General features: G+C 47.0%; 2 protein-coding genes across 2 annotated transcripts; both read right to left on the reverse strand.

The window, feature by feature from the left end:
- Positions 1–3,702: 3,702 nt before the first annotated feature.
- A1O9_06590 (guanine nucleotide-binding protein subunit alpha, other) lies at positions 3,703–3,882 on the reverse strand (the record flags this gene model as incomplete). Its single annotated transcript, XM_013405800.1, has 1 exon — positions 3,703–3,882. A coding segment is annotated over one exon (180 nt), but the record flags the coding sequence as incomplete, so codon positions are not given.
- A 3,521-nt stretch (positions 3,883–7,403) lies between these two features.
- Positions 7,404–8,178, reverse strand: A1O9_06591 (uncharacterized protein; the record flags this gene model as incomplete). Its single annotated transcript, XM_013405801.1, has 3 exons — positions 7,404–7,802; positions 7,862–8,082; positions 8,124–8,178. The coding sequence occupies 3 exons, from the start codon at positions 8,176–8,178 to the stop codon at positions 7,404–7,406; spliced, it is 675 nt and encodes a 224-aa protein (XP_013261255.1).
- Positions 8,179–9,393: the final 1,215 nt, after the last annotated feature.

A 9,393-nucleotide genomic window follows, 5' to 3' on the forward strand; every position in this document is an offset into this window, starting at 1 on the left:
TGGGCATAAGGATGTCTCCATATTTGGACGATCATCCTTCTGTCCACCTAGGCGAACACATTATGCGCATGGACTAGCATCGTATCGGGTTCCTGGGACTGGCGCGACATTGGCAGAAGCTTGTGGCGCCGACTAGAGTGATGGCTCGATATTCTTCAATCTACTGGCGTGGCTTGCACAAAGTATTTCGAATGGTCCAGAACGGTTGGCATCAACAAGGCCGTGCCTGAACATCATAGCGCGCATGTGGCGCTTTTGCTGGCCCGTGGCACCCAGCATCATGGCTCAGACGGCGGGAATACCCATGACCCATGACTCTGACGGGCATGTGGAAACTCCTTTAGTGTGGTCGAACTAACGGGGAACCAGGCTGCACGTGGCCTGGAAGGAATGCCTCAGGAAGAATGACAAAGCACTCTCTTGCTGAGGCTTCGCCTCGAGACACGGCCAGGAATCTTCACCTAAAGATTTCTGACTGAGAATCGGACAAGCACCAAAGAGATTGGGTTTGGCCAGTGTTTCCCAAGCTGTCAACGGCAAGGCATTCCATACAGCAAGAGTCAACATCCTGCCTATACAGTATCTCATGGAACATTGACTGAAGCATGTTGGAATGATAAGAATTCAGTCATATGTCGATTTGCTTTCGAGTTGTAAAACTTCAAGCGTGCCAAGCGAGCCGAAGAAAATCAATCGCCTTTCAGCCAGACACGAGGTTGTCCTCCAGATCCACTTTGTGAACTGCTGACAAGATGTGGAGGAAACGAAAACCCCTGCCAACCCGTGTTGCCCGCAATTCTGGTCTGGCTTAATGCGTGAACCCCGGGGCCCGGAGCAAAGGGATTTTCCTTGTTCCTGGTCCTTAGCGATACCAGTCGTACAGAAACCTACCGCTTTGAGACAGCTTATCGTTTCTTCTGCTGAAAGGCCGTGATGTTAATAGCAGATCACCAAGTATATCCAGCTAAAGCACCCTTTGGAAATAAGCTAGATGCACGGCTGGGTAGCAAGTCCTTTCATTGCTTATACCTCATCTGGAGGGTCACCATATAATTAGGAACGAAGGGCCCCTTTTTCTAGCGAGCTCGATACGGCGTACTTCGCCGAAGCGAAACCTGGAGTTTGGGATGTTACCAGTAAGCGAGGTACTCCACCCGGAAGTACGGGAAGTTCAAAATCTGGCGCTGCACCTTCAGGTTTTAGCTGCCAATATCTTGCATTCCCCCTTTAACAGAACAAGGGCAGTCTACAGGTCTCTGAAGCGAAGAGTCGTCGCAAGTTACAACCAGAATCTCCTTACGACGGACGAATGCCTAGGTACGCGACCCTGAATGTAATCCCATCGGGAAGTTCCCCATTTGATTGAATCCGTATGTAAAACACGTTCAACCGTCATCTGGAGCTTCAGAAGCTTGACTGTTGTAAACAACATCCGGTCCCCTTTATTGGCCCGTTCGGCTAGAGCCTCACCACGTGCTCTACTGATCAACAGCAATCTATCAAGGGTTCCCTCGATCAGTGAGACAATTTTTTGACCTTCAACCGTTCGTCTGGTTTTGATGGTGGCAGCCATAAAACGCCAGATTACGTGAGCAGCGAACCGTTCTTGCTATTACAGAGTCATCAATCAACGCTGAGAGGGAGGACTTCGAAAGCAGGATGCAGTATAGATATCACTTCAACTGACCATCCGTCGTTGCGGTTGTTGGTACCTACCTCACTTTCGACTACTGCGTTGAACTGCCCATATGGTTTCCAACATTCTCCGCCAGGAGTTTCATAAGCGTAATTTCTGATTTTGCTTCGCCGCAATATCTCAAAAGCGAATACTCCGAATCAGGCTGAAGCTGCTGTCGTTGGACCTATGAGGCGTTTGCGTATGTTGGAATATTAGGTCCACCCTTCAACTTCGATTACCCCTCTTCCTCGAGAGCTGCAATGTTGTAATTATGGCGCTCGATTATCTCTCTGTGATGCCCAACTCGTACAGTTTCGTCTTGAAAGTGGCAGTTGGGTGGCAATCGCAAGAGATGTTGCTTATCCCCTCCGTCGTCTTCCTTTGGAGCGGATTGTTGGTGTATCACCTAAAATTACGTATCAACATCTTGTAACATTTGACGTATCCTCCTCACATTTGTTCTTGGAGATCCACTAAGGATGTTCTGCTGTCCCGCAAAATACACTTAGTGGCTACCAATGGCGTTGACAATACCAGCAGGCTGCTACTTCGCTCCTGTCCCAATCTCACTCTGGCGATCCAAGTCAAAAGCCGACGAGCCGACAGCAGAACCATCTTCTCCAAAGTCACCACTACAAATTTAGTGCTTAAGATAGGCTGGATTCTTACTAATCTTCGGACGCGTTGGCAGGCCTGAATTATTGCTAGCCCGTAGCTAAGCTGTGGGAAGATATGCCAGTGTCACGCTGGCTGGACAGTAGTGGCCACATCTTGCTTCCTATCGTATGGAGCACTTTCTTCTCCGCAATAGTAGCATGTCACCTCTGTAGGATTACGTAGTATCTGGGATCACAGCCCAGAAAAAGCGCCGGAGACTTCGTTAGAGATAATGCCTTGGAATTCTGGGGTAGGCTATTTGTCTAACTCTCAGACGCGAAGATCGGGCTGTTGTTGTGATTCTGGTAAGCTCAGGGCACTTGAGAGACCCACATCAGGTGGTAGCTTAGGAGTTTCCATGCGGACCAAGGTCTAGCTAGAAGCGCTTTGGTGGAGTCGTTCGAGCTTGGAATTGGGTCAGAAGCCTGATCGAGCTTACTAGTAATTGCTTGTAGATCTCGCCAAACCTGTATATTACGACTCGAGTTCAGTGAGAATGTAAGTCCCCACGCAGAGGCGGGTGCGGGTTGAGACTGAAGGAGGCATGGAAGTACGCTCGTCATTTGTTAACGCGGAAGTTCCTAGATCAGTTAGATAGAGCGAGGCGTATCTGGGCAACATGTGCTTTCCCTTCCATGGATGGCAGATTCTTCTCGAGGTAAGTTCTGGCACAACCTGCGTTCGACTGTAGATCTTTGAACATCAGGACCAGTGCGCATGGCTTGGTAGCGACTGCGTGTGACCGCAATTCTGGCAAGCTTGCCAATTTGCCGAATTAAATGGGTTTATACTGGACGCAGAAAACTGATCTCCACATTCAGCGGCGCAATGACATGCCAAAGCATATTCTGGGCAGTTGAAAACAGCAAGGCATCCTGCACTATGGTACACAGGCGCGTAGCGATTAAAACTAGTGCTATCCTTTGGCCGAAGCAAGTAGAGAGTACTCCACACGGTGACACCAACAGCCAGGGCTGGATTGCGGTAAGATTACTGTCCATTCCATTGGGATAGCATGCTTGAAAAATGCAGGAGATTCAAACATCATCCACTTTGCATGGTTTGGGATTGGGTGGAGTAATTTGACTTACACTTCCCTATATAAGTGTACTCTTATGGCTGCACCATCATCATGACCGCTTGTGCAGGAGCTACAGCATCAAATGAACCTGAACAATCCGCTAAAGCCTCCACCTCTGATTCTGTAACATGGATCTATCGAGGAAGTAGTGGCAGGCCGCTGGATAGTCTGCGCTTCTTGAGTCACAGTCAACTGGGTGAGCAAGTCATCGCGGCCATTTCATATTACCTTCATAGTTAGAGAATTAATCTTATATAGGACTGATAGCCAGTCTCTCCTAAAGGAAGTTGATCTTATTTAAGAACAAAATACTGGTCTTGATGAACCAGTGAGGGTGGCAGATATTGTTGGAGAGGTAAAGAGCGTCTTCCATACGTCTAATTGTTTCACAATCAAATAGAAGCTGATAATACTCTGAAGGAGCAACAAGAAAGAGAATAGTGTTGATATTTTCAAAACTGTGTATCGATCTCCCGTTCGCCGAACTTGTTTGAGCACTGCGCATAAACGCGAGTGAATGTCACAAACCCCGCCACCGATTTTGGAGTTGTTATCGGTCTGCTAATCGAAACGGAGGATATCGTACAGTAGTCCAGCCTTGTCTTGATGTGAGGCAAGATTCAGTTGACGGCGACAACCACCTGTTATGCTATTCTTGTCGGGTGACAGATTTTGGGTTGAGAATTATCAGAAGGAATTCGACCTTCGTAGTTGCCAGGCTAGTGGGAAGGTCCCTATCTCAAAGTACGAATAGTTCCCATTAACCTTCTTCTTCGCTCTTTGACAGGGTCGACAAACTGTGGGCTGTAGGAGCGTACACCCGACAAAGAGTACGGCATGACAACGGTGATGGCATCTCTATATGGCCAAGCTACGGAACGCAGGCTATGTAGGAAAGCCTTGAGAGGAGGCTTTTCCACAACTGCTGCATGAGTATGATGGCAGGGTCCGGCAATCTTAGGCAGGAGCTCAAGTCGCTGAATACGAATCATGAGTGCAACTTACGGTAGCCCAGGCTGCGTGGTCGGCATGGCATCAAATGGCTGTACTGTTAGCATAGCAAACAGTCTAGAACGAGCCAAAACATCCGTAATGATCAGGCCGCTTCGCATGAAGAGAGGCCTGAGCGCCTGAAGGATTTTATTTGATCGAGCTGGAGCCAAGGACATGAACTCCCTTGGATGATTTCGACCACTGCTAGATTCATGTGGCCTGAAGTGGATTGCCGTTCGCCATTAGGGGGTTTAGTCATCGCAGCTCCTTGGTTGTGACAGCGACTGAAGCAAGTGATTAGCTAAGTATATATCGGGCCCCATTGATTTTAGAAGTTTTAGTGATGACAAGTAGGTGGTTGTGTCAGTATTGGTACTCCTGACCAGCTCCCATGCCGTGATCACTTGATAACACAAGATGCTCCAGTACGGTGACAAACTCTCGGATGTTATACCTTCACCCTCGAATGCATTTAGGATTCGCGATGCAACTCTTTCGGTGCTCTGCAAAAGCTCTTGCAGCTTCGATATGTGAAAAAGTTCCTCACTAAGATCGTTTATTTTTCGAGCATGCTCTAGACATGACGAGTACAATATTAGAGAAGCACTGGATACAAAATAATTAGCTTCAGGCATAGGGCATGATATATGCCAGGGGATTACCTGAGAGCATCGCAAGTGCCCCATTCCAGGGACCGTTGTCCAGCAAAACGAGTAAGCTCCGTTGAAGGCCGAATACTTCCTTCTCCGTCCTTGGTCCTAGAGCCGATACGGATACTATTGATGCTTGCACTGCGCGCACCAGGTCCAGGACCTGTCCGAGTTGATTGCTGGCTTGGAACTCGGCCTCAAATATCTCACCGGTTTCTCCGTACTGGATCGACATAGATGACTTATCATTCGTTGAGCCTGGTGCCGCCGAGGGCCAAAAAACCTGGGCTTGTTGCTGAATATGTAACGTCTCCTGAAGTGGCAACCTCCCGCTCGTCACGAAAGAATACGCGTGTGTGGATCTGTTGATCGGTCAATTATGAATCCCTCACACTTGCATGAATGTCAAACAACGTACCGCAGTAAAACTGCCAAGGCCCGAAACGCAATTCTGTGATCCTTGCATGATGATGGTAATTTTTGGTGCTGGAGTGTTGCAGAATTTTCAAGTATTGAAGCCAGAATGCCCGTAGTGATGGCACTCTTCTGGGGCATGCATCGAAGAAGCTCGGAGAGCCCGAGTAAGACTCCTGCCTGTACGGTGTATAGCGAAAGGCTGTCCTGAGAACAACTTTGATAAAAATGATATTTACAAGCCATGTACGTCCTGTCTGCGGCACTCGCAATACTCTTATCATGACTTGTTACACATAAGATGACAAGATACATGGCCATTATGAGGAGACAGGCGTCTCGTGAGGGATCCAAGCGGGTGACTTCTCCAACAGCAATCGAAATTCTTACTTCCGGTAACACTGGCATCCACTGATTGACCGTTGCGAGGTATTTGTGCGCTACCTGAGCGGCACTTGTTCTGCCATCCTCCAGAAATCGCATAAGGGTAATTCCAAGAAGGAACTGAGAATATGAAGGGTCAAGAAATCCCATTGATAAAGGCCATGGAGATTCGGTTTGAGGCTCACATCCGAGCTGCATTGTAGAATGTTTAGAAGGAAAAGCAGCTAGACGGCTCTTGGTCACACTTTTATCACGCCGAAATGGAGATGTTTCCCTAGACTTCGCTTGGGGTTGAGCCTCAGTAGGGGTTGTACCAGACACTGGGGAATCCTCGTCCGCAAAAACACGGTCCTCGAGGTTGTCAAGGCGCTGTAGGATACTTCTAAGTGGAGCACTGCTCTCATCATCTGTAAATCTGGCTCCTCGAGCCCAATCGCAGGGCAGTTTACCCCTATGTTATTTCAGAATATGATCCGTAGCAGTTAATTAGGTACGCATACCTTACACATCGGCCACAAACAGGCCGAATTTTATCACATTTCTTCTTTCTCTGTCGACATTGAACGCATGTTCGAATAGGTGGATGAGTTTTGTAAGAAGACGCCTTGCGCAGTGTACTCATCACGAGAACTGTATTAAGTAAAACTGTTTTTATGTGACAAAGTCAACGTCACGGATTCGCAAGAAGTGTTTTGGACCCCGGACAGTGCTGCGTTAACCATATTGGGCTAGTAGTACCACGTGACCAGCTTCGTCATCTTCGAAGCCTAGAAGTCAATGATTCGCCGCACTACGCTACTACGATAAATACTCCACTCTAGCAATCTTATGACACAGCGGTCTTGGAATATGCACTAAATTTCAGCCCTACAAAGGTATTTCACTCAGGGAAGGGGTTCAAGTGGGCTCTAAATAATGCTTCATAGACCACTCCGGACCATATCATCACTCATTATACATAGAAAATAGAACAGACAGCAAAAAATAGAGAAAATTAGAGATGATTTCTATACCCTTTGGTACATTCAAGCCCTGGTGAGCTGTCGGATACAACTTGGCAACCACGCGAGTCGACAAAGATGATGATTAGGATTTCTGTCCCTTGCTTTTCTACCGTGACTGTTATAGTCTATATAGACATTCTCTAGGTAAATAATCTCTATGAAGCCCTTTTCCAGGTATGAGGCATTTCCAGATGCCTCACAGTCTAATGTATTGGACCTGGTGGTGAGTGCTCATTGAGAATATTGACTACTAGCGAATTTCAGGATCCACTCGTTATTACGTTACGCTGTTTGGGTTAGTACGCGCTAGCAGAGTCTTGGCGCCAATGTGACCCCCAGTGCTAAACATTGCCAGCCTTCAGCACATCTCGCTTGCGGCTTCTTGTCTCTGCCACCAGCTTAATTTCATAGATTCGCTCTAGCAATTGATTCAACAATCTCTGTTGTATATCACGCCGGATATGCGTCATCGCGCACCAGCGAGACCCTTGATGACTAGCTGGCAATCACTTCGCTTCCGGTTGCGCTCATAATTTGGTGTATCAATTGCAAATGTAAGGAGCCTTGCCCGTCCAGTTCGCTTGTTGGCTTTCCGTCAGAACCCATCTGGCTACACTTGATCTACTAATGGACATGTTATCCCTCCCACTACCCAAAAAGGTTGTTACAACTGGTTGTGCGGCGCCATCTGTAAGCCGACCCACTCGGTACAGTACCCACTTGACATCTTGTAACGACAAGGACGTAATAAAGACTCCAGCCTGAACCATCTCTTCATACTGTTCGCCGCTGAAAATCTTCATGAAAATCGAACCTATGTTCCATTTCCAGGATGGTCTATCCTCGGGAGCCGTGAAGGAGGGCGTGCTGAGAATGAGGACGCGCTTGCTGTGCTGCGTCCCTAGGAGAGGCAAAAATTGGCGATAGAAGTCTGTGATTGGCTGTGATATTGTTCGAAAGGATTAGTGGCTCATAGGCAAGAAAGAAAGAAGAGCTTTACCGTTCCTTTCTGCCCATGATGTGGACCGGCAAAAGAGACAAAGATATCAGCGCCAGATTCTGCTGCTTCGCGAAGTATTTCCGGGTCATCCAGACGCCCTTGTATTATTTTTCGACAACACAATCGCAGTTTCTGCGGAATGACAGAGCTTGGTCGAGCCAGGAGGTCAATAGAATGGCCTTCCTTATGCGCAGTTTCGATAAAAATCGATCCACAAGCCCCTGCGGATCATAGTCAGTACCTAATCAATGCTTTCGATTACCCGTAACAGCAGGCTTTGACGACTTGCCGGTAGCACCAAATACTAGGAAATGCATGGCTAACATAGAATCTGAGGACATTCGTTGAGAAGCTGAGACGTACGACCTTTGACTGAAATAGAGCAAGAGACGAATGACAGTTTCGCCTGTGATCCGTCAATGGGCCGCCCTCCTTTGATCAGTCATGTCGGCCGCTAAGTCGGCCACCCATGTAATGAGACACCCGTGTAATGTGACACGCGTTTTTTGGCGCGTCCCAGTACTGCTCCTTCTCTTCCATATCCAACTACTCTACCAATCCACCTATTTGTACGATAAAATAGCCTCAAATCGAGAGATAAGAATGCTCCAAGCGATATCCGACTACCAAACTCGTCGATATACTAGTATTCGCGCTGCTGCGGCGGTAAATGACGTCAACTATATAACTCTAGGCCGTCGACTACGAGGTGGCCTTTCACGAGCAATAGCTCGTGAACCACAGCAACTACTATTAAATAAGCAAGAGTAAATACTTATAGGGTAGATACTTAACCTTGAGGCATAAGGATACCCTCCTAGCTTTACTTAAATACGAGATCTCGTTATTATTATTCGAGGCGATTCTATAGAGTCATTAAGCATCGGTCATAATTAGATATTACGGTTTATTTATCGATATCTGTGATGGGTTGAACCCATGAGTGTCTTAGTAAGAACCAGCGACGTCTAGATTCGACCGTACAGTTGTACAGCCGAACGATGTCACGTAATATCAATGGATGTCTTGGTAAGCGACGCTAAGACTAAACCAGCGATGCCTAGATTCGACCGTACAGTTATACAGCCGGACGATATTACGTGACGCTAATAGTTACCTAGGATACCGAGCGACCCACCCTAGGAGATTATATCTCCCTATTAGATAGCGGCAGGACTTCTTTCTCTCTTTTCTTTAGCTTAACGTCCTTGTTAGATAGGTCCTATACATCGGTGTTTTGGACCGTAGCCCAGCGCAACTCAATTTGCTATGGGAGCCCAGGGAGCCCAGGGCTACTCAGCGCTTATTCTATATTCTATGAGAACCTAGGGCTACTCAGCGCTTATTCTATATTCTATGAGAACTTATAGCTACTATTATATTTCCTAATTAAGTAATTTTTATATATAGATATATTAGTAAATTTAGCGTATTTTTAATTTTTAAAAAAATTTAAGGTTTAAGGTTTACGCTAAGGTCGGCTAACTCGCTAGTACTCTAGTTAATTAACTAACTACGCTAATAACTTAATA

Source organism: Exophiala aquamarina (assembly GCF_000709125.1).
Source record: "Exophiala aquamarina CBS 119918 chromosome Unknown aczIA-supercont1.4, whole genome shotgun sequence".
Lineage (NCBI taxonomy): Eukaryota > Fungi > Ascomycota > Eurotiomycetes > Chaetothyriales > Herpotrichiellaceae > Exophiala > Exophiala aquamarina.